Consider the following 26,899-nt stretch of genomic DNA (forward strand, 5'->3'; position numbering starts at 1 on the left):
AATAACTGGAAGGTGGTAAAATGATGTATATGTTTAATAATCTACTTAAGAAGGCATGTAATCCAGTCTAGTATTACACTTGAGCTACTGAAAGTCACGGACTACGCAACTCTTAATCAGGCTCTTTCCTAATAAACTTAAGAAAGACAGTGACTTTCAGTTTTGCTACTAAACTGTCAACCAAAACCCCATGCCATGTCTTGATCATGAAAAACTCTTGGTAAATCAACAGCTGAACTCCACTTTATATACATCCCGCAAAACCAACAGCAATGAGAGGGAAGCTAAACATTTCATGAAAGAGAGGAGTATGACAGACACTATTTCTGAATTCACTCATTGATTAACATCGTTGTTTCATACCAAGGTCTCAGGACATAATGGCATTGGAGTGTCTAGCATCAGATAAACATGCTTGTAACTCTTCTAATTGAGTAGTGCACAAGTTTTCAAGTAGGTAGAATCAACTATTGCCCCTGATATTCTCAACCAACTGCAGTGTTCATCACCTCATTCTTTTCAGGTCTATCTTTGAAATCATATGGCCAGGGTCTTCTCAGCATTTTCTACACAGATTGTCTTTATGCATTCTAATCTTATCTTCTTTACATCAGATTATGATAGAAACTGATCAGAAATCTTATGGCAGCGTGTCTGCCATTCAAGGTAACTGTTCCTGTCCCCTACCTCCACAGTATGCCATGACATGAGGTAGACTGCAGGCGTCAAGGTGAAAGGAGAAGATAATTCTCCTAAATGTTTGCGAATAAAAAGCAGCCCACTATTGTTTGCATAAATGTGTCTGTAACAAAAAATATAACTTGAGTTTCTTGTTGTCTTCTTCTGGTCTATGGTATTTTGCTGTATCTGGACAATTCACTGATAAAGTGACAGATAATAACAACTTCTGTTAAAGCCACAAAATGTGTACAGTAACCCTCATCCAAAGCTGTGCTCACCACAGCTCGGTTACCCAGGTCATTTAACACCATCACAACTCATTCGTCCCTCTGGCTAATCATCAGGAGGCCAAGGGTAACTTAGTACTGCATCACAATGCCTCCTGATTCACCTTACTTTAGTCATCACATAGTACTGTATCAATTGACATTCTCACGGGAAGGGTGAAGGATTTGGGAGAGAAAAAACTGCATATCACTTTGATTGGAGTATGTAACTGTCCAACTGTCCTAGTTCATTCTTGTTGTTAATCTTTTACAGTGCCTAAAGTACAGGTTAAGCCTTATCATCAAATATGCACAGAGGAAAACCAAGAATACAGAAGGTTTGGAACTACCTGGAGTTCCAGGCATTCACTGAGGGTGTTATAATGTATATCCTATGGAAAGGGGAGACTATCATGGTGGAGTGACAAAAGTGAGGATGTCAGACCTCCACCAACAGCTGAATATAAACAGGGAGGAGTCAGGTTTTGCAAAAGAGGAAGAGCCCTTACTTGTGTGCTTCTCATGCAGTGTTTGTATTACTTGTGTGGCTTCCTCAGTGAGGATCAATGATTTTGTTCAAATGGTCCTATGTCAGTAGTATGTCCTCATACTTGGCAAAAGAAAAGACCCATTGGCCTTGGAAAAGCATATCTTAAGGTCAGCCTTCAAATAATTCGCACAGATAAGTTCTAAGGAACAGGAACCCATAATCAGAAGTCTTATAGAGATGAGAAAATATATCTACATGAGCAGGCTTTTGTGAAAAACAAGTAAAGAAATCAAATTGAAGAATGCAGACAGTGAATTATGGGATTCAAAATAAGACAAAAACATACTTAATATGACTAAAATATAAAGGGGAGTTTTAAATTAGAAAGATCATCTAACATTCCACAGTAGATTTGAATAAGAACAAATTGAGCTTCTAGAAATGAAAAGTTGAATTTATTGATATATTTGAAATAATTACTAGAACACTACTAGGTTGCTGATATAATTAGAAAATGGAACCCTGAGTTTGGGAAATAATTCGTCAGTGTCTCTGAGGGTTAAGTGTATTTACAGTAGCTTCATTTTAAAATCTAACCATAAACATTCTGTTCTCTGATGGGTGGAATAAACACACAAATTAAAGTCCATCCAGACAGTGGAATATTACTCACCCAAAACAAAAAAAACCCTGATACATGAAACAATTAAAATTAAGTAGTTATTTAAGACAAAATACGTAGCAATTGAAAAATCAGGAGTGCCCCAAACTAGATAAAATGAACCTATAAGAAAAGTGGATTAAACACAATGACCCAATAACTACATTTGTAGCCATATAGGCAAATAAATGTGAAAATATTTTAAATAAAATGATTAACATAATAAAATGTATGGTATAGCCATAAAAGGTAAAATTGCTAGACAATAAAAATAAATGAAGTACTTACATTTAGCATAGCATGAATAAACTTTGAAAACATTATGCTAAATGAAAGGAGAAAATAATTAAAGGCCACATTAGATGATTCCATTTACATGAAACACTCAGAATAGGCACATAGAGGCAGAAAGTTCAGGGTTAGAAAGGGCATGGGGTATCTTTTGGGGTGATGAAAATGTCTAAAAATTGATTGTTGTAATAGTTTCCAAACTCTGTGAATATACAAATTATTAATTTTGTACTTTATATGGGTGAGTTACATGACATACAGATTATATCTTAATATAACTGTCATCAAAACATACAAAAGTTTTTATAATGATAAAGATGAATGGAATTTTATTAAACAATGTTACATACTTTCCCACACTTTCTACTACCATGAAAAGACAAAACAGAATAAGAATGATAAGATTTTAAAAGAAAACACAGTAAATTTCACAGCTTGGTCATATAAAATCCCTAAAGGAACCTACAAATAAATCACTAGAAATAACTTCAGAGTTATTAGCATCAGATCAATATGTAAAATTAATTGCAATATTTTATAAAAAGGAAATATAAGGTATATCTTATTAAAAATACACCATTTTCAAGGGGAACAAAAACTGTAAGACTCCTAGGAATGAAACAAAGGATAGTCCAAAGCCTTGAAAAAGAAATGTTTAAATTTCACTGAATGTGATTCAAAAAGAATAAAATAAATGGACATCAAGCTCATGAACTGTAAGATGTAAAATCATAAGCCTGTAATTCTTTCCCAATTTCCTGGGTGTAGATCGCACATTCATTAAAATTTTCATATTACAGACATGCTATTGTAGTTTATGGGTCAAATGCTAGTCTACTCAATATCAAGTATTAACACAATCAGATATTTAGATGTACAAAGGAAAGAAAATTGAATCTATAGATCATGACCTAAAAAAAAAGAAATCAAGTGCAAATAGATCAGAGACTTCAATGAACAAAGATACAGGTTTACAACTAACAGAAAAACATATAGAATGTTGTTTTGATGCTTAGGACTTTTCAAAGATTTCTCAGCTGTAAGGAAAACAGACTCGATGGCTACATGGTGTTAAAATAAATCACTTCTGGGTGGTTGATGCTCACAGGTTTACCTAAAATGGACAAGGCCCTGTGCTCGATCCTAACACCATAAATAAATAACCACCTCTATTCCTCCTAGGACAACATGACAAAGTAAACTAAACAGACTACAAACTTGGAAAACAGGGTTGTACTATCTTCACGTGACTATACAGAAAATTAAAGTATTAAAGCAAAAGAAAATTGCCAAGAATACATAAAGGACAAGGAGAGGTATTTAATAGAATGATAAACATGAATACCTAACAAGTGTTAAAAATGTTCTTTTACTGCAGCAATAGGAGAAAGGTAAACAGCACACCCACCAGATTTGAACGAGTAACCGCAAAATAATCTGGGAGATATTAAAGTTTGCTGAGAACATGGAACACTGGACTACACATCGCTCATAGGAGGGAAATTCCTACAACTTCTCCCAAAAGTCCTTTATTATTATTGAAAGCAGTTGAAGACATTCCCATCCTGCACCCTAGGTGTTGCTTCTTCACTGCACACCCAAGGGAACCTCTGCTGCCACATAATGTCCCTAAGCATATGCTTCCAGAAGCAGACTCAGCAGACTTCACAAATGCCCCGTAGCATATTCTGATGTTCATGAGGAACAATGCCGGAATTACCAGCACACAGGCCAGCGTGGGGATGGGAGACAGGCAGGGTGGAGTGCAGAAAGCACCTTGCAAAGAATATACACCAGATTCATGTGAAGTGCAAGCCAGGCAAACCAAGTTATATTTGGTGTACTGGATGCATACATATGGGGAAATATGAAGGACTTCAAGGGAATTAATAAACACAAAATTAAGGAAAATATTAATCTCTGATAGAGTGCGAGAGAGACAATGAAGGGCAGAGAATGGGCTCCAATGGTTATTGGTAGGCAGAACTGTGGCATTTTCTAAAACCATGAATAACAAATCCTGTATATTCTCAATTATGAATACTATAGTCCTGTAAGACATAAACTTAACATAAAATCTTAAATATAAGATTTATTTAAATTCGCTTCACTTTATAAATGAATAGACAGTAACATTTTTAAAGTAGTCTGCCATCAAATCCACCATAACAGAATATTTTATTTGGAAGTAGCACATCATTGAGTCCAATTATCAGCTCAGAGATTTATTTTCTTTTCTACTTTTTGGACTTGAAAGAATTCTCCCTTGAATTATGAGTTAAATCTTTTGTAAAAATGGCAAGTCCAATCCTTTGACAGAACTACCACTAGTTTTTTTGTATTTTATCTTATAAAGCTCCCTTATTTTGAAGTTTTTATTATTTCTATAACATCATTTAAATATTCTGTGGAGCTTTATTTCTTCAACAGTTTAACACTTCTATGTTCTGATTCCAAGAGTTGCACACAAAACTAGGTTCTGACTAATTTTCTCCCTCTGGAATGCTGGTTCATTAGCCACCAAAACAACTGTTTGAAAGGGTCAGATGTAAGACTAAAATACACCTCTTTCCTCATCCTAACAGGTAGTTTGAATAGAACTGACCTAATTTAATTCCCTCCCTTGAATTTTGATCTCACCCTTGCTGTTTTATCTCAGGATCAAGAGGTCTGCCACACACTTGCTGGTTTGTTGGATTGTCTCGTTACAGACGCTTGAGAGAGCAGTTTTAACCAGGGCAGGATCTTAACATCCGTGCTCAGTCACACCCTTAAAGTAGCATTAAGATTGTAAAAGTTGTCATAGGTATGTACTAATATAACAACATGAAATCCATTATTCTGTGCAATCATATGCACTAAAAAAAAAATTACAAGGATGCATGAGGGTACATTGTTTTCCAGATTGGCCTTAAAATAATGGTCCTCCTGTCCCAGCCTCCAGAGTAGCTGGGATTACAGGTGTGCACCACCACAACTACTTCTGCTTTTCCCATCTACAGCTGTGATCTCTGCATCTATTACATTGTGTGTCACATAGTATGTCCATGATTTATATGTGTTAAATGAATGAATGGATGGATGAAATCTTATACTCTTACTTTTCATAACAGAAGACATCAAAAATCCATAGTCCTGTTCATTTATCCTTGATATTTGACCCCAGCCCTGACCCACATGCCCAGCAACAGATGGTAGTTTTTAGATATAAGCCCTAGAGGATGCCCTGAGCTTCCATCATCCCCTGAAGCACTCTTAAGGCTTTAAGAGAATGTCAACAAATCCATAACTTAGAGAACATTGAGTATTTTCTATATTTCACATTAAGTTTTTGGTAAAATTCTTCTTAACACTGGGTTACACAATAATTAAATGAAGCTCATTAATAAAGGAACATAGACCTCAAAATTGCAGTGACATTGAGCAACTATCCACTTGAGGGCAAATATAATTTTTGTGGTGCTGAGACAGTGTGACAGTCCAATGCACATGGCTGTGTTATTGTACACACACATTACTCCTACATTAAGAACAACTCTTCATTACAGTGTTCCTGGCAGAACATGACAATAGTTAAAATAATGTGTTTAGTTAATTTGGTATCATCATAATCACTCAGTAAATAAAAGAGTAAATAAATCATATTCTTCAGTGAAAATCAAGGCACTATTTATCTGCCTATGTATGTGATATGTGATTCATCATTAAAATGTGTAGTGAAATTATCTAATTAATTAAGGACTAGTCCACACGTATTAAACACTTTTTTCAGTGACAAACACTGTGCTTTGTCTAAAGATGCTTCTGTATTTAATCAATGCAACACACTTTTAAGGGAAGAGTCAGTCTCCCAAATTCAGATAGGTGAGTGGCATTTCCAAAGGACCAGTGTATTTTCCATTTGTACACAGCTAGTAATATACAGAGCCGAGAGCCAAACCCAGATTTTACCTGTTTGAAACGCCACTGTTTTCACAACCACCCTATGTTACCTCCTTAAATCAGAGCTTAGAAATTAAATCTTTGGACTCTTTTGGTGTGACATGCAATATGTGAGTTTAAGAAGACAGAATTCAATTCTCTGCCTTAAATGAGCCATGCTAAAATGACAATGAGTTCTCCACAGGTGGATACCATCACTTACACATCAGGTAGAGAAGGTTAATTGCTAAATTTTGAGTAAAGTTAGTAGTCAATTCCTTGGACACATCTTTTCAATAAAATCTTGCTGAGAATTACATTCTTAAATAAGTGCACAAGACTAAGCAACAATATGTGGCAATTTTTAAACTTCCTCAGCTCTTGAGGTACTAAACAAACAGATGTTTGGGAAGACTGGGGCTTATGAATACTGCTGTACTGTCAACAAATTAGGCAACATCTTTGCTGCCTGCTGCTAACGCAGCAATCTTTTAAATTTAAAATTCTATGATAGTTTCTCCTGGATGAAAGGGAATTAGAATACATTCACCCACCATGAAGTAAAACAAATCAAAGGGTTCTTGATGAAATGGGTAAGGCTGTGGTAAAAGCTAAGCTCACAGCATTGGCGTAGCCTACCAAACATTTGATTTAAAAAAAATCAGTTTGCTTATCCTGCTCTGCATTCTTTATCCCAAATGAATTTGCAGAACCTCTTGATTCTAACTCTGAAGCCTCTGCAAACAATCAACATGCAGACTTCAGTTTGCATGACCTGTCTTCGGGGCAAGGGCTGGATCTCTAACTCAGTTTGCTTCCCACAGCCTCTGCAGGCTTCCTGCCACCCATCCTTGTTAACGTCTCTTGCCTGCTCCCTGATACGCACACCTTCTAGCTTGACACATGGGACTGCTGGGAGAATGCCCACGCTTCAGTCTCTGCCCTTCTCCAACACCAAACAGTCTACCCAGTGGACTTTGTATACAACCATGCTGACCCCAAATTGATCCCTGTCTTTTGTTCATTCTATACTTTCGCATGGAGTAAATCTCCCCATCCTCAGGGCTTTCCACCTGAGCAACCTCCCTGGCCCCTTTTCATTATTTACTTTGAGAAAGGATCTCTCCAAGGGGTTAAGCTGCCCAGGCTGGAGCTTCAACTTGGGATCCTTCTGCCTCAGTCTTCCCCTCTGAGTAACCTTTAACACACTTCCTTTCAGTGTGTCACACCCTTTCCACAGAATTATCCTTTGGTGCAACCCTTCCCACCACCTCCTCCAGCAGTCTTGCCAGCACCCACATATCCTGTCACACTCTACCTATTTGTACACAGCTCTCTGTGTTTGACAATAAACCCCTGGAGGGCAGGAGCCAGGTCACAGTGATGTACATTTGCAGCACAAGGACTACTTATTAACATGCAAAAGGCCTGGAAAGTACTTTGTAGGCATATTCTGTTTTAAAGAACCCAGCCCTTATTCTTAAAAGTTCCATCCCAAGTGACCTTTCAGCGCCAAACTGTTTCAGGGCCTTCCTTTCATGTAAGATGGTAGCAAACATGAAAAGGTGAATGACATGGAAGAGGGTGCAGCATTGAAGGCATCTTACACTATACGTATAAAATTCTCAGCTGTGTTTCCAAGATGCTAAACCTATGCCTTGACACAACTGAAGGCTCCTGTTGTAATGTTATCATGCATACAGGGACACCTAATTCTCATGACTTCATCGTGTCAATCTGCTACTCAAGCTTGAGTAATGCTCTCATGTTAAAATATTCAGATGTGACTCATTTTCTATAATAGGAAACTGGAATGAAATAGAGAATGGCAGAGTAAAGAACTGGAAAAGCCTAATCCTTCACTGCTTGCTGTTTTATAGGCGAGGAAAACTGAGGCCCGATATCTAAGTGATTCACCCTCACGTCACACCTGCAGTTGTTCTTGCCAAGCCCAGAACCTTCTGGCACTACAGCATGCTGATACACTCACGCTCCCTTCACTGTCTGATAATTTGAATTCGTAGGAAACCGTGCACTCTGTTCAGCGAGCTGTCGTCATCCCAGTGTTGACTGACGAAGCAATTTCCTCTGAAGTAGTGAAACGCTCATTGCCATTTTGTCAGATGCAATATCACTGGTTTCCAATCGTTTATAATTTTCATGAAAATGCAAACAAATATAAACACATAAGTTGACAAAATATTTTGGACGCACAGCATCTAAAGGAAGGCAGAGTGGACGTGAGGGACACACAAATGCTTTCATCAGCAGATGCGTCTCTATCTCATCCTATTTGCACATTTGCATGTATCAGGGAGCAGAACAAACTTGCATTTTTTGGTCAATAATCTCTTGCTGCTCTCTGATTGAATAATATCTATGCAAAGCATCATTGGGTTCTATGCTTCAGTTTACTGTCTACTCCCTGCCACACTTGTGTGACCCCTGGACAACGCTCCTCTTCAGTGACCACACAGGATCACAGAGCCCATCCTCATGGGCAGTAGTGGCCCAGACACACACTGAGCTGCTTCCTGTGGCAGGGAAATGGATTTGAGCTTTCTTCCACTTCCCCTTGTCGATTTCCTTGTGGTTGTCTGGTCTACGTTGTGAAGTAGCAAGCGCAGTGCTGTCCTGATACATATTTTTAGCCCACAGTGAGAGGATCCTTTTTATAATCTGTTGTAGAAAAAATTAGGAGTCAGACTGCAATGAAAAGACTTTCTGTATATTTGCCAAGAAGGAAAAATATATGTGATTTGCTAGTAATAGTCTGTATGCAAGATGGTTCACTTATTTTTCTCATTTAATCTTTGTGGAGTGATAGGACAGTATGACTTGGAGATAAAAAGTGAAATTCAGAGGAAATAAAAACATTTTCCAAGCCAAAGCTAGAAATCCTATAGAAAAACAATGGTGAAATTTAATTATAATTCATAGACCTACAAAATCTCTTTCACATCCATGAGAAGAAAAAACTGCTGTAAAGAGAGGAGAAATAATGAATCTTCTAGAATAATTAATTTTTTAGTTCTCTATTGATCAGAATATTAAATTTGAAAATTCATTAGTTTGTTTTTCTAAAATGTCTATTTTACAATGCAGTATCTCTAAACAAAATTCCTTATATTGAATATTTTTAGATGCAAAATGTATATCAGTTTTTTGAAGTGATGTGTTGAAAAGAAGCTAAATTTAAAAAGTGATAGAAAGATGTTAAAATATATTTGTTCCTATAAGAAGTATACTAAATAACTATAAGCCCTAGGTTTTCAAACTTTTTAAGAAATAAATTCTTAGGACACATAATTACTCATTATTTATAGGCTTTTAGAACAATGTGCTTATTATAGTAACTTGTATTTTATAGACACATATATTAGCAGAATTATCAATCAGCAATGGATAATTTGAGAGAGAACTGGAAATTTGCCAATGAATACTGAACAATTACTATGGATACATTTAATAATAATGATAACCTATTAATTTCTTGACTTTATTTGTATAATATGAATCTCAGAAACATTTTCAGATAAAGAATCTCAAAATAGCTATAAACATTGCAGCAAATGGAGAAGGGCAAAAACATAATGTCTGCTTAAAAATGTTTGCAACCCTAGGATGAAAATGGAGCAGAGACAGGTGGTTGTTTACAGCACAATTCAAGAAAGCAGGCTAAGAGCGAAGGCCCCAGTTGCTGTGTGGCATTTAGACGTGCGCTGCGAGAGTGATGTCTGGGTTCAACCATCAATGTCTAGACACTGCTGGACTTCTGGAAAGTGAATTTCTTCTCTGTATCTCAATGTTCACACCTATAAATTAAAAGCTAAGACCTAACTAAGGATAGCCATACTTAGTAGACTACTTATTCAGTGTTGTGCCTGGCCTATGGAAATTATTCAGTAAATTCTGTCATTGATTATTACTAAAATCCTTACTACTATTACAAACTATCATCAAACTGTCATCATTCTTAAGATCAAAGTGAAAGGATGAGACAAGATTAGAATAATTTCATACACAGAGTACATCGAGCCAACTGGCCCTAAATCTCAGGTTTATCATTTTAACAAATAGATATTTTCATAAAAACTAAATGGAACTCATATTGAACTGTAGCATTAGATAATATTATCTAGCCAAATTGGATAATATATTTTATGTACTACATACAGTAAGAAATATATATATATTAATTTATTTTATAAACTTAAATATATAATACACATAAATATACAGAGTCATCCATTACTTAATAACAGGGGCAAGTTGTAAGAAATGTGTTAACAGGTAATTTTGTCATTGTGCAAGCAAGCATCATAGTGTGTACTTACACAACTAAGGTGGCTCTAACGTCACTAGGCAATTCACTACCTAGTTACACACGCACCACTACTGCTATATATGCAGTGTGTTATTGACTAAAATGCCATTGTTCAGTGAATGACAATATTAGAAGTAATATGTCATTAAAGAACAAATAGGGATATACTGTATGTTTTGTATTCTGAAAGATGGAAATATTAATAGATCAATAAGAACAGTGATTTTTGCCAAAATAATAGCACCGTGAGACTATGGTAATGAAAGCAGTATATGTTCATTCCTCCACTTACTCACTTGGCAGTCACTGCACAGCTAATGTGTGCTGGCTGCTGCTGTTGGCATACACTCAAGTGCCTGCCTTGGCGGATTCCTTGTAGACCAGTGGGAGAACTGAGGAAGTCCTGCAACTACTTCTGAGTCCTGATGTAGGTGAGGAGGAGGCAGCAGCTTTAATCCAGGTTGTAAATTTGTTTCGGGATTAAGAGTTCAAAGAGTCTGGGTTCTGTGGGGTGAGGGCTGGAGGACAGACTACAGGAGAGAAGCGCAGGGGGTGAGGACTGGGGAATAGAGATGAGGTGCTAAGTGCTGCCCCGTTAACTGGGCAAAAGCAGCAAAAGCTCCTGCTCTTTCTGGATGAGGAAGGCCTGAGTGGAAACCTGGGCAGAAAGCTGATGTGCTGAGAAGCATGGGGATGAACCTTGAGGGCCCAGAAGGTATTCTGGACTGTTTCTCCTAATTTATGTAGAAAAAGGAAAAACTATAATATAGAATTCTAAAAACCAATCTCAGCTTTGAAAGGCAAGACATAAGAAGGCAGGAAATTGGCAAAAAAGCAGCAAGAAAGAGGGTAGTTGAAGGGTGAAAAGAACATCAGTTCATGAAGGAACACCGGGAAATTAGGGAAGTTCTGTTAGATTTCTGTTCCAGCATTTACACTGAACGGAAAGAGGGAGAGAAATGTTTTCTTTCTAAACAAAATTAACAATAGAGAAAAATATTGCCAATAGAGGGTCTACAATCCCTTTATTTTCTCTTTCTTTTTAGAATGGAGCAGGCATTCTAAAAGGGTTGAGAAATGACGACTGCAGTATCAATTTTGATCACCGTTTCAGTAACTAATGGTTGTGTTTAAATGAGCCTAACTCTCATTTGCTTTTATTTTTATTTAATTTTCTGGACTTGTATTAGGGCATGTTTGCTGCACATAATGATTATAGGCATTACAGGGGACTGCTACACGTACATGACCTACCTCAGTTCCCTTCTTTTCTCCCTCCATCCCTGTTTTATTTTTCCAGCATCAAATTCATTTATTTATCTTGTAAGACTTAATGGAGGGTTTAATGATCATATAGACAACTAACTTTGTTGGGAGAGTGACACTTTATCTCATTGAGATGTGATTATTTCCCAGCATGGTTACTGTTAGGATTTGAATGCTTTTGTCCCCACCAGACTACCTATGTAGGAACTTAATCCCTTAAGCCCTGGTGAGAAGTGGAGCCTACAGGGAGGTGTTTTAGTCAGGAGAATTCTTCCCTCCTAAATGGACCAACAGTGCTGTGAACACTGCTTTCAATCTCCTTCTGCCTTTTGGTCTGTGATGACCCTCCCCAGATATCAGCACCTCCATCTCAGACTTCCCAGCCTCCAGAACTGTGAGAAATACATTTCCTTTCTCACAAGTTATCAAGTTTTGATATTCTGTTATAGCAGCAAAGAACAGGCGAAGACAGGAACTGTCTGGAGAGGCCCCTGACTGCAGTCCCCCTACATTGACCCTTCTCAGCTCAAAGCAGCCAGACAGAAACTATGCCCATTCTCCCCTAGCCACAGGTAGGGTTATCTCTTCAGAGGGGAGACTATTACAGACATCCAAGTTAGGAAGAAATATTATACGGAGTCAGACAGGGCTAGCCCTCGGAATCAATGCAAAGGATGAGAACATATTAGAGCTTTGCTGGAAACAGAAGATTAAAGCCACAATGGCCAGATTTACAAACCTTGCTAAAGGATAAACCAAAGCTTAAGATTATTGGTGCCACCCTTTAGAGATTTCTCCTATAAATAAGACCATCATCTCATTAGGGGTGGGCCATCCTCTCCCACCAAGACTAAGGCTACTAAGATTAAAGACAAAACTAACCCCACAAATTTTGGACCAAGGTTAATGATGCCATCCATATGCCCTTGCTACTATTGATCAACATTAGCCAAAAAGCTACACTTGTAGTCTTATTAGTTGCTTATAGTTTTGATTCTGCTCTATAAAACTTTCTCAAAGAAACGGGCTCATTGGCAACCCATTCGGGACCCCTCCTGTCTCCAAGGAGCTATTCCTGTTCCCCAATAAATTTTCCTACTCTTAAAAAAAATAAAATAAATAAAATAAAATAAAACTGAAAACTGTGTTTTGTGAAAAAATAAAATTCTAGGGCCAGGGATTTGGCTCAGTGGTTCTGCTGCCTGCCTCATAAGTGCAAGGTCCCGAGTTTGATCCCTGGCACCAGAAGACAAAAACAAATTCTAAAAAACGGTCAAAATCTTGGTAATTGTATTTTTCTCTAGCTGGAGAGCAGGTAAATTCTGTAGTAAGTATTTAAATCCTATGGATATGAGTGACTTTTTTTTTATATTTAGCTAAATGTCTATTTTTGATAATATGTGAATTTGTAAAAATATCTACACTGTAAGAAAAAAAATTTGACAAAAGTTAAAAAGCAAGTATTTTAATATGTAAAATTCCTAGTTTCCAAAATGAAATATTTTGGCAAATATATTTTGTCTTTATTTAAAAAGAATAAATGTAACTGTTTGTTTAAATATCACAGTTTTACAGGACTATAAAGATATAAAATTCTTTACTTTGAAAACAATTATATTTATATGTCATTTATTTTCTTAATAGAATTCACAGATCATATTTTTAAAAATTTTCATTCTGACATAAAATATGGGACTACTTGACTTATGCTCCTTCACTAAATATTGTGTGTTATTCAGCTTTCCTCTGGGTGTAGGACAAAATATCAGACAGCTACAGCTTCCAGGAGGAGAAGCTTATTTTGACTCCTGGTTTCAGCAGGTTCAGTCCATGGTCAGCTGGCTCAAAGGCAGAAACTCACAGTGGAAGGGTGAGGTGGAGGAAGGCTCTTCAGCCCTGGGAACCATGAAACAGAGAGCGAAAGGAGGAGCTAGGAACAAGAATACACCCTGCTAAATTATGCTCCTGTAAACTGCCTCTTTCAACTATGTCCCACATCTGAATACATGAGACTTTGGGGGAACTTTTTAGATCTAATCACAGCATTCTGATGATAAAATTATACACATTTTCCATCCAGACTCTTGGGTATTTGTACTATAAAATGGACACTAAAGATGAATACTTTATTTACTTGTCCTTATTATACAGTAAACCTTTAGTCCATTTAACACTCAAATACCTCCACTTCTTAGAATCAAGGCTACAGATTAATTTCTGAGTCTTAAGGCATATATATATATATATATATATATATATATATATAAAAATACACACAAAAAATAATTATACACAAAAATAAAATAGGCTTACATGTACTAACATTTGAATGGAATACATATCATCATACAATAAAATTCAGCCTGTTGTAGCATGCATATATAATATATATGATATGATATATATGTACATGATATATATGATATATATGTATGTGATAGATAGATATATATATGTCTCCATTAAAAAGCATTCTATTAGTTTTCTATTGCTGCATAACCAACTACCATAAATGCAGCAACTTACAACAGCACCCTCTGTTTCAGTTAACATAATGTTTTTATAAGGTTTATAAAGTTCACTGTTGGTCAGGTTCTCTGCTCAGGGATTTGTAAGGCTATCAGGAAAATTTCTGCAGGGCTGCTTCCATTCTGGGAGGATTCTAGAAAACAATTCTCTTCTAATTTCATTCAGTTTCTAGGCTGAATAGAATCCCTTTCAGTTACAGGACTGAAATTCTGGTTTATTTGTTGGCTGTCAGTTCAGGATTATTCTCAGCATTTAGCTGTCATCTGCATTGCTAGATATTTAGGCCTTTCGGCTTCAAAGCCAGGTACAGAAAAAATTATCTTGAGTCAAATATCTGTAGCTCCAATTGAAGTTCTGTCTTCCTTTATCTCTTTCTTCTAAACCTAGACTTACAGGGCTGATATGGTGAGGTCTGGTACACCTAGAGAGTCTGTTTTAAAATAAACAGTGCATGTAACATAACTTAACTGTGTCCTAAGACCTCTTGATATTCACACCCTTCGTATTATATGGGCATCAACACCAAGTTATGATGGAAATTATGGTGAAGATCTTCGAATTCTCCCTGGTTCATGCAGTCATCAACTCTCTACCTGCTCACAGTTTTGGGGGTCAGGCTGGGAAACAGTGGGCAACTGGAGAGATGTCCCCATCTGGAGCCCTTGAATGAGCCGAGAGTTAAGCAAACTGGTAGAGCTAAACATTCTACAGAACTTTTTTTTTAAGTTTTAGTAGGGGAATGTGTTGCTGTTCAGGAGCAGCACATATCAAAGATAATTTCCAAATAAACCACAGGAACTATTAAAATAATGTGAAAAGGAGGTGCTTGCCAGAAATCTAAGCTAGCCTGGTTAGTTTCAGAGGTATGTAATGGACAAGTGCTACAAATTCCAAGACTGCATTTCTGAAACTACACTGGCTATTTATTAGATCAATTTAATAAGCATTTATTGAGCAACAGTTGCACGGCCGTGGCCATCTTGAGGCAGAGGCTACATGAATATATATGTCCAGGCCACTGTTCTAGAAGGGTTCATCATCTAAGGGAAGATAAAACTATATATACAGATAATGTTAATACTGTGGCTGTGAGAAATATAAGATTAATACAATGCCAGGTAGGAGTCAGAAAGACCAGCAAAACCAAGCTGGATCTTAAAGTTGAAATTCAAGGAGTTTAGTATCTGCAACCTATGTCTGGACCCTAGCTATGCGTTTACTCTCTGTAGGACTTTGATCAAGTTATTTACCCCCTTAAACCTGTTTCCTTATCTACATAATGTAAGAAATGGTATTTTCCTTTCAAGTGGTTGTGAGGTCTAAATAAGTAAACAAACTAAGGAGCTTTCAGGTCTAGCTTAACTCTGTCTCCTTCTTTCTATCAAATGCACACCAGGGTGTGTCTTCATCATGGAGGGCTCTGGAATTTTTGAAATCCCCCAGGGCCACAGTTGGGCATGAGAAGACATCTGCAAAATAGTTTTCATGTATATTTATATCATTAACAATTCATCTCTTTAATATTTGTGTTAATAATAATAAATGCGATTAATAAACAAGTTATATAAGGCTTACCTATATATTAATAAGATTATGGCAAGATATATGTTTGGCTCCCTTCTTGTGTAAGACCTTTCCCTCCTTTCCCTCTCTGCATACTCATGGGTTAGATGCACTGCTTAGAGATGAGGCCATTTGCTTACGGACATCAGTGAAATGCATTGGCACACCCAGAAAAGTTAACTAGGGTCATGGTGTCTTTGACACACCAGAAAAACTCTGCCCACCTTCAGACTTCATATCACCTGAGAAAATAAATGCCTCTATTACTCAAATTCATTTCATTCTGATATCTACTCACCACTTTTCCCTTCATGCAACATACAATGCATCTAGCACAGGGACTCAAGCAGCAGCCGCTCTAGCAGTGAAGCTGCTGCTGCTATATCTTCTGTACCTGAGTGTACAGTGACGAGGAGTCACCTGTGTCAGAGCACCGCAAATCTGCACACTCTGACGCTGCTCTCCTGTCCTTCCTCCTCTATTGATCCCCACACAGGCCTTCCAAGAGTGGCCAGAGGGCGCGCAGAGGTGGGTAGCATGTAATCACGGTGCCACCTGCTCCCCTGCGGCCTGCTGTCATCTTTTTCCTTCAGTGTAGGTTATGGCTCTGCGGTCCTTGGGTAATGACTCCTGTCCTCACTGCTGGACAGTGTACAGTCAAGCTCCCTCCTGATGCCCAGAACTGACTGTTAGATGAGTTTCCTGAGCAAAGCCCTGAGGCCCCTAGTGTTCCAGCAGCAGAGGAAGTCACACGGGGTCTGAGTTCACCTTTCCCCCAAGCTGCCACCTACTTTGTTCTACTTGGTAAGGGCAGCCAGACACCTCTTGTGCTGACGCACAGCAATGGAACTCATTCTTCCTGCCTGGCTCTACCTTGGTTTTCTCACTGACAAAGTGGAAAGAGTGATGACACTTACTTGAAAGGCTTATTGTAAGTATGAAATGAGGTGACGTGTAAGCTTCTCAGAAGAGTAGCAGCCCACAGAAAGAATACAACATATGGTAGTTGTACTTCTCATATTGTCACCCTTGTCATAAATCTCATTACGTCATCACTGTCGTGACCATCATCCTCAACATCAATCTTCCAAGATTTAGTTCTCCCTCGGGAGCAGCCCAAAGATACCTACAACTCTGATTTGAATTTTTCATCTATCTAGTACGTCCCTGCGGACCACAAAAATCAAGTAATTGGAGTAGCCATGTATTTGGATGCCCTAAAACTTTCAGTAGCACTTGTGAAAATCCTCATATTGTTTGATGAGAGGTTGAAACATTCTACAACAGGGTATTTGCAGATGGAATATGCTGGATTAAGAAGAAGAAATACGTGCAATATGTAGTTGGGATATGTAGAAGGAATGTGTTGGTCCAAACTTATCTCCAGAAGTTTATTAAGCTCTGATGTCTCCCAAAGGAGGGAGACCCAGCATGACCCAGCATGGACTAACCATAAAGACATTCATATGTATAAACTCTTGGCTGAGTACCTGGAGCCAGGGGAGGAGACAGCACAGCAATAGAGGAAGCAAACAGTCATGGGCATATTCATGAAATTGCAAAAGTTAGGAAATGCCCTTCACAGAGCAGGATACCATGCAGGTCAAATTCAGGCCATGTAAAGGATGCACGTGGGATGACTGCAAGCAGAAGGATGTTTGGATGCTGTTATGGGGTCTTAAAGAGTAAGACAAGGGTGCAGTCTCCGGGAGGGCTCCAGACCTTGGGATCTGCAAGAACAATGCAGATCCTTGACGTGGAAAGGACTGGATAGCTCAGCAGCTGCCACCCGAGCCCTGGGGCCTGATGGATGGGCTTTGGGGTAACAAAAGCCAGGTCAGCACAACTGCCATAGGTTATGGGTAGATTCTTACCAAAAGGGATTCTGCCAGGCTCCTAAAAAAGAAGGGCTTGATCATGGCCTCAAATAAAGACCATTATTCATATAACATTCGTGCCTCCAGTTAGGATGATTCTGAGAACCAGGGGAAGATAGAGGACCAAACATTGGAGTGATAGGAAAGAAGAAGAACCCAGAAGCTTGGAAAGGTTCAGTTTGCAAACAGGTTCTGGGTGAGAAAAGCTAACATAAGCAAGAAATAAGGTTCAAGGTGGGACTTCCCAGCTTTAGTAAAAAGAACCCCAAACTCCTTTCCAGATAACTGAGAAGACTTAGACAATCACTCATCAGTTTGAATTCTAGAACCTACCATATGCATTTGGATATTTAGAATGTCTTTAAAGACTTTAAGAGATCTCAATGCTCCTATCTCCAGGTACCTACCATCTAGAGAGTTGGATGTAGAACCAGATCTGCTGCAACAATAAATAGCTCCAGAACCCCCCACCTCCAATTTGCAACATTCTCGTTATTCCCAGAGCTTTTACTATTTGACAGGATACTAGTAAGGATGGCTGCTATGAGTGCACAGTAATAAGATGTTTTTTCAGTAAGTATGAATGTTGACGTGACTACCAGAAAAAAGGGCAAAGTAATCAGATGAAACAGTCTCCTACCACCAAGCAAGGCAGAAGAACCACCAATATAATTAGAAGTTATTCATACCTATTATATAATATATGTCTGAAAATATTACTTGATTGCAATTATTCTAAGAAACTCTCCCTCCTACTCTTTGGTATCACTAAGAAGTATGAGTCAACATCCAAATCATCACACACCTCTATAACTGTCCTCCTTCTGAAATTATTTATACTCTATTTTTGCTAAATATTGCTTTTGCTGTTCTCAGTAGGGTCAGTCTCTTACCTTTAATGAAGATTTAAGTTTCCAAAGGTGCACTTCTGAAGCTAAGCAGACAAGTAGGTTATGACAAAAAAAGAGAGTAGGAGCTGTGTGGGTTTTCCTTTAAATTGAAAGATCAATTATACCAATGAAATGTTTGTATGTTGTATGATCAAAAATACAGTGATTATTAAAAAAATAAAGAAATTTATTAAAGCAAAAGATACATGTTCAGTAATTATTCTCAAAATACTCTCCCTTGCTTATAGACACTTATCCCATAGTGTCCTTCTGAAGCATTTCTGGAAGTCTTCTTTCATAAGTGTCTTAGTCATGCTGTCCTAGCTGCCTGGATGTCCTGAATCAATTAAAATAGTTTACCTTTTATGGTTATTTTGACTTTGGAGAAGAGCCAGAAGCACAAAGTGCCAGATCTGTTGAATAAGGTGGGTGAAGACACACTGTCATAGTTTCAGGAGCTTGACTTCCCGTTGGATGCACTCGGTAGTATCTTTCAGTGGTTCTTTTGTTCACATCCCATAAAGACATGAGAGAGGATTTCTAGAACTGCTTCAGGAAGTGGCAAGAATGTTGGAATAAGTGTATTTAAAGCAAAGGGGATTAAACTTGGGGCATTAATGGAAATATGTCTTTTGATGTAATAGATTTTAAAAATTTAATATACTTCCCATATATTTTGGTCATATTTTATATTATATGGGTGTAAACTTGTACATTATGTAGAGCTAAAAAATGCAAAATTATCAAGCTTGCTGAAAACTGCTGTTATACATGGTAAGGGGAAACAGTATCATCTTCACTCAACACTCATATTTAATACAGATTTGTTGATATTATACCATGGGTTATGAGCCAGAGATGTATGATCTAGTACAAAAAACAATTGCCATGGGATCATTTTTTCATCTACATTGGTAGTTCAATGATATGTTTTGTTGAAGACACTTTGGACCTTAGAAAAGAAATCAACTCAAGATAAATCAAATCACGTGAAGGAAGAAGAAACTGTTCAAGAAGCTCACAGGTAACTTCACAGACACAACAGATGTAATGCAGCCAGTCCTGGTGAAAAAGAAACTAAGTCTCACCTGTCTCTCTCCTAGGCTGCCACCCTTCACTGGAGTCCTCCAGGAGCACCCAAGCCACTAAGGCCACTACCCCCTACAGCAGTCATTGGATGAGTCACTCTCGGGTAGATACCATTTCTGGTCCAGTTGGCAGCTGGGAAATGAGGCACAGACTACAGACCTACTCCTGCAAGGGCTATGTGAGTGAACAGGGTAAAAGATGGACAGTGTGCAAAACTATTACACCAAAAGAAAGATCAGGAACAGGCATACTAATGATAAACAGACTGATGTTGAAATACTAGGCTTGAAACCAAAGCAGATGTCACTTCAGGCTGCATAAGGCCCCATCTGAGTGTTAGCTGCTTAGGTGTTCGGCTTTAACCACAAGATCTTCAGATACACGTAACCACCTCTAATGAAGCAAATACGCCCTTAATGTTCTCTCTACTTCAGGCTCACCTTCAACTACTCAACTTCTGAATCTAATTTAAAGTGACAACAATTCACTTCCCTTCCTCTTACCCATCTTGCTTTGGCTAATCTGGATGTTTCGATAATGCTGTGATGAGTTTAAGAGAGGACAGTGTACCTATCTGCAGCTCCATGTACACTAGGTATTTGTTTGTAGAAGTTCATACATGCTTGCACATGTCCTACGTACACCTGGTCATGGACAGTGATGTACCATCCATGCTGGTAACCTAGCCTAACAACACTGGGAGCAAAGAGTTCCACTTAAAGGTTTATCACATTCAATCAAGAAGAGAACAATATTAAAAGACTCATATCACCACACATTTCAATTCTTTTGTGGCAGCAAGTGTTAGAGCCCACCAAACTCATCTTTCAACTTCCAGAGTAAAGTGGCTGCTGAACCCAGGAGCAAGATTCCTGCCACATCTCCCTCCATTTAGGACAGGCCACAGGACCGGTCATTGCCGGTGGATGGTGAGTGCAGTGACACAACTAACCACGAGGATGAGACCTCAAGGGACACAAGTCCCTTACCACAGACTGAGCCTTCCCACCTCAGCTTATATCATGAATGAGAAACAAACTGCTACTGAGTTAAGTCACTGAAACAGCAGAGTACATTTTCGACCGTGGATACTGTTTTCTTACCTAAGACATCACCTGAAAAATGTGGAGTGTCAAAAAACAGCATCAAGTGAGATAACGGGAAATTATGTTTGAGAGCAGTAAAAAATTAAACTTAATAGAACTTCATTTCTGTTGCATTCACACAAATATCCACACACTCTTACATTCTTATATATGAAAATATAGTCCTCAGCAGGATAACTGATTTTGTGGTCAAGTAACCAAAGAGCTGTTTTTTTTCTTTAACATTTCATAGTCTCAAGAATCATCTTCATCTGTGGATGACAAAGTATTCTCACATATGGAGAACTGCATGTGTGGTTGATATTTGAGAGGCAATTTATAGCTTATCATTGCATATTATCAAGCAATATATTTATGCCAAAATCTTTCTTTTTGATTTCAGAAACCTGTAACTGTGGATTATTTAGGAATTAAAAAAAACAAAAAGAACCAAGCTGGGAGCATGTGATTTGGCGTCTCCTAATTCCCAGTAAGTTGACTAAAAGCAAAGTTTCACTTTGTGTGAAATTATGCAGAATCTGCATTCAGGGCAGGCATTAATTTTGTTAAAAGAGTTTCAAGTACAAATCAGGCTATTCTGGACACCTTTTCAACATCTTAAATCAGGTCAGTTATGATTTCTTTCCAACATCTGACTGAACGTTCCAATTCCCTGGCTGGGTTTGAAAGGAGGAGATAAACACCACACTTTACTGTCAATGGTGACTGAAGTCCAGAAAATGGAGAGCATAGAATGCCCGTACCTGATGCTGTTCATGCTGCCCGCCTCCGATCCAAGCTTGCATCGCTCTAGTTGGCTGGCGACGATTTGGCGTTCGGCCTCCAGCTCTCGGGTCAGCCTTTCAAACTGTAATTCCTGAAAGAAACCCACCGAAGAGATGAATGCTATCAACCACAGGAGATGTGGGATTCAGAACAAAATGACAGGATGGGGGAAGGATGCTCATCATTTAACAAAGTGCCAAAATTTGAGCAACAAAGGATGCTGCTATGAAATAACAATTTGAAGCTGTACTTGGGGCCCCACTAGCTGTGAGACACCCAATAACTTGTTTAAGATTCTGTTTCATCATCTGCAAAATTAGTGTAAAATGCTTATTTCATAAGTTGGAGCAGAAGATTCAGTGAGATACACTCTGGGAAAAATCATCCTTGCCACTTGTGGCAACTGATCAGTATTCAACAGATATTAATAATCTTTACACCCAAAGTGGAGCATTTAATAAAGAAACAATTCACACATTATCATCACTTGCGTATTGTCTTTATTCCCTATTGGACTTCTAGCTGCTTCTGTATATTAATTTGGTCTTCAAATTACCTCCACGTTATAGACTGAAGAAAATGCTTTAAATTCCAGCACAATGATAATGAAACTGATTCTGTGCAGTCTAATAGCTACACACAAAATCTTTGAGATATTTGACATATCACCTTAAAAATCGTCAATTAAATAAATACAAATGCTTCTACAATGCTGGCTAAAGTTTTGAATTAATTTTAATGAAAAATGATTCAATCAGAACTTCAAAGATCTTAGCCGCCCCAACTACAGCACTTTTATACCATATTTTATTTTTTCAATATACCATATTTTAGCCATTTATTTTATTTTTCACTATGCTATTGTTTTTACAAACAATTGTAGCAAGTTACATTTAAATTAAAAGTGTCGGGAAACTTTTACAATTGTACATTTAACTTCTTTTAAAAATACATTATCTGTATAGTTATATTTCAGGGATAAAAAATAAGAATGCTATCTCATACTAAAAAGTAGGTATGGGTATATTTTGGAGAACTATAATTCCCAAAATTGCACAGATTTGTCTTCCAAAAGATAACACTTTAATAGCTACCCTCGATGCTCTTTAAAATGTAGGCTATGATGTACCTTCTCTCTATATAACAAATACTCTAGATTTTTTATAGGTTTTTTTTCTTTTCTTTTTTTATGTTGACATTATTTCAGAGAATGAAGCAGAAGACACTGCAAATGAGAACTTGACTTTGGCCTTTTGGGGGTAAACTGAGAAGGCATGTTGTTGTTTAAGTGCAGACTTTCATTAGGGCATATTCAGAAGGGCACCAGGACTCAGAAAGAAATGATAACAAGGCCTCTGCGAATGCACCTTAGCCATCCAACCTCCCCTTCTTCTGTCTCAAAGTCTACTGCTTAAGCTGTTCTCTCTCACAAAAATACCCAAGTTCTAGAAGACTTTTCATTGCCAAGTTTTAAAATATACTGTGCTTTGAATCTGTCTGTGAATAGGAGCCTAGCTCATACTTCTGCCTTAACAATGCCTTAAAAACCTAATGTTCACATTCCTTGTGTGGAGTTGGGATATGGAAATAACACAATTCCTTTTTTCTCATCCCCTTTCCCTTCCCACATGCCTTCATATCTTGATCCCTTTCCTCTTTGAGAAAGATTTATCAACCCTACATCCTATTATCTTTTATTTTGCTTTTTATTTATAACGTGGGTTTCTCATTTAAGAGAAACTATGTAATATTTAAGTTTGTATGACTGGTTGATTTCACTTAACATTTTGGTTTCAAGGTGCATCCATTTTCATACAAATAACCCGATGATCTTTATGACAGAGTATTATACTATTGTGTGCAAATTCCACATTTTCTTTATCCATTCATCTGTTGATGGGCATATAGGCCACTTCCAAGATGTTTCTTTTATGAACTGTGCTGCTGTGAAACATGCTATGGATGTAAAAGGAAGGGCATCAAGAGATGCGTGGGGAGGAGGGAGAGAATGGAATGGGGATTGCAAAAAAGAATTAAGATATATTATGTACATACACTAATTCCCCACAAGGAATGTAAGCATTATGTTTTATAAACAGGTACTAATGAGGAAAATGATCTGAAAAAATACTCTAATATTTAAAAACCATACACAAAGCAGCCACAGCTGGATGGAAATTCATGACTTGTGTTATCTAAACAGAAATCTTTAAATTTCTGCTTCTCCTCCACTAGTAAAAGACCACCGTGGTGACACAGTGTGACAATCTGATTCAGAATTTGGAAGCCCTGGGTCTCTGGTAGGACACAGGGCACCCTGGGGTGCACATGTGTCAATCTGGGCCTCAGCACCCTTTCTCTGCCCTAGACCTAAGGCTGGATGGGAGGTGGGTTTCTCATTTGCAAACTCTCTTCTCAACAGACAGGCAGAATTTGCAGTGTTCTGCAAGCCTTTGTGTAGAACTTATTTCCATTTGATTTTATCTTCCTTCCATTTAAAGGACTTGCTGGAATATTTCTTGCCCTGTGGATCTCCAGGCCATGAATATTTTCAGCCTGACACGACCCCCCCCACACACACCTTTTTGTAGTATTGGGTACCGAACAGGGGGGTGCTTTACCATGGAGCGACATCCCTATCCCTTTTTGTTTTTATTTTTTGTTTTGACACAAGGTCTCAGTAAATTACCTAGCTGGCATCAAACCTGTGATCCTCCTGCCTCTCTCTCCCAAGTAGCTGGGATGGGAGGCTGGCGCAATACCTGGCTTGATGTGCCTTTTAGGAGTCTTTATTTAGCCCTAATTTTTTGGAAATACATATTTCCTCCAATGTCCTCTCCCTTGTACTGTTGTTAAAATCTAAAAACAAACAAACAAACAAATAAATAAAACTATACAGCAGTTTTTACCACAAGTACTGAAGATAAGCCCAGGACTTTTGCACTGAGCTATACCCCAGCCCTTGATTAATTAAATACTTTCTTTCCTTTCCTTCTTTCTTCCTTTCTCTCTCTTCCTTTCTCTTCTTCCTTACTCCCCTCCCTTCCCCTCCCCGCCTCTTCTCTTTTCCTTTCCATCACACCAAATTGCTAAATTGCTTAGCATGGACTCGAACTTGCAATCCATCTGCCTCTGTCCCCCACAGTGCTAGGATTACAGGCATCCACAACCATGTCTACTTTACGGTAAACTTTATTTATATAGTGTCCTCTTCTCTGCTTTTAAGACTTTTCTGACCATTACTGAAAACTTTCAATCAATTCTGCACAAATTGTTGGTGATGTTCCTTGGGGAGGTTTTCTTCATATTTCCTATGAATGGGGTTTGTTGGACTTCTGTGGGTATATAGTTTCCATCAAATATATAAAATTTCAGCTATTAGTTCTTTTAAAAATGTTTTTTTCTTCTCTACTATCAACTCTCCTTTGGTGAGTCAAATTAAGTGTTTGTAATGCCACTTGGAATTGTCCTGCAGCTCACACACTGTTTTTCTATTTAAGTGTGTGTGTGTGTGTGTGTGTGTGTGTGCACGCGCGCGCGCGCGATTTTGGGTAGCCTCTGAAGGTAATTTGGGTTAAATAATCTTTTCATCTGAAATGCTTAACTTACCATTAATCCTATCCAGTGTAGTTTTATGTCAGATGCTGATGATTTAAACATTTGTAGAAGTTTCATTTGGTTTTTTTTTTACATCTTTTATGACTGTATTCAACTTTTTAAAAATATAGAATCCACTACAGTAACTGTTTTAATGCCCTTATTCGCTAATTCTAAAACAAGTGTGAATTTCGGCTGATTTTTTGCCTCAGTATAGGTCACAGTCATTCTGATCTTTGAACATAAAACATTTACAATAGTTGGGCTCTGGATATCTTTGTATTCTTATGAATATTTGGGACTTTGTTTTAGGACACCACTGAGTAAGTTGGAAGAAACATGATACTTTTGAATCTTACTTAAGATCTGTTAGGGGAAACACGGTAACAGTGAATCTCAGGCTAATTATTCTGCTCTGCTTAGGCCTTTCTGCCTTTCTCAGCTCTACAAGCAAGTTGGCTTTCCCAACTTCACTGGTGGCTGCTGCCTTATATTTCCAGTACTGTGTATCAGAAACCATCTCCTTTAATCGTTTCAGGCAGGTTCTTTGCAGGCCTCTGGTAGTTTTCTTCCATAGTGGAATGTTCTGCTTCCTGCTAAATAGGAGGAAGAGCCCCTTGAAGTTTGCCTTCCTGATTCAGAGCTCCCGCCACCTTTATCTCCCAGCACTGTCTCACCCACTCAGGCTCTGTCTGGATTCCACTTCCTGCATCACAGTGGGGGAAGTGTCTCAAGGCAGTAAATTCTTACCTCCTTCCAAGCAAATGTTCTGATATTTATAAGGAGGGCTGTCTCTGTCACTCCACATCTCTGGAGCTGGGAACTCTCAGGATATAACCACCCTACCCTGGCATAGCATTATGCTTGGAATTGAAAACTGAGCTTGTGATTTTCAACAAGGAAAGCTACAGTGGAAGCTCTCAAGCTTAGGACAAGTGATTAATTTTTCAACTAAGGATTGATTTTTATCCTTGGTATGGACCACTCTTGTGGCCAAAAACAAATGAAGAGGGATCGGAACATATTCCCAACAGGGGCTAAGGTCTTGTGTTCCTATAGATACTTAAACTGGGTATGGGTGGAAGGATGAATTCTGTAGTAATAAGTCAATTTATTATTTATAAATCAATTTGTTATTTGGAGGAAAACAGATCCTTCGAAACCGAGAAGACTCTGAGTTCCTTAGAAAATGTGAATAGGAAGAGCATTCAAGACAAGAGTTGTTGCTAACAAGGGCAGATGAATACATGTGAAATCAACTGGGAAATCAATGTAGATATACTCCATAAAATGTATAAAACTGGTTATACATAAATGTGTGGCACTGAGATTAATTCAGAGGAGGTGAGACTATGGGGAAAGAAGAATGATGAAAGATGTTGGAAGACTGTCTAGATTTGGAAGGAGGAAAATAAGTAGAGAAATAATTCTGAGAGAAAGACCACAGGTAAGATCTTCTGGACAATGGAAGAGTCCATTATAAATCAGGCTATAAAATATGAGACACAGGGACTGTTGAGAAACACCAGAGTTATATAGGAACGCAGAGCATGGGAGAATTAGAAAGGATATCCTGCAGT

At 38.0% G+C, this 26,899-nt stretch overlaps 1 protein-coding gene across 6 annotated transcripts in view; it reads right to left on the minus strand.

Moving 5' to 3' along the window:
• Window positions 1-26,899, minus strand: part of Ctnnd2 (catenin delta 2) — an 871,879-nt gene that overhangs the window by 541,405 nt on the left and 303,575 nt on the right. For all 6 annotated transcript variants that reach the window (XM_087189427.1, XM_004845189.4, XM_004845188.4 and 3 more), the window contains one exon: window positions 21,701-21,813. In XM_087189427.1, coding sequence (XP_087045553.1) covers window positions 21,701-21,813 — 113 coding nt within the window. The remainder of the gene's footprint in view (window positions 1-21,700; window positions 21,814-26,899) is intronic.

This window comes from Heterocephalus glaber, unplaced genomic scaffold, assembly GCF_053883595.1.
Source record: "Heterocephalus glaber isolate CG9 unplaced genomic scaffold, H.glaber_assembly_v1.0 deba00001538, whole genome shotgun sequence".
Taxonomy (NCBI): Eukaryota; Metazoa; Chordata; class Mammalia; order Rodentia; family Bathyergidae; genus Heterocephalus; species Heterocephalus glaber.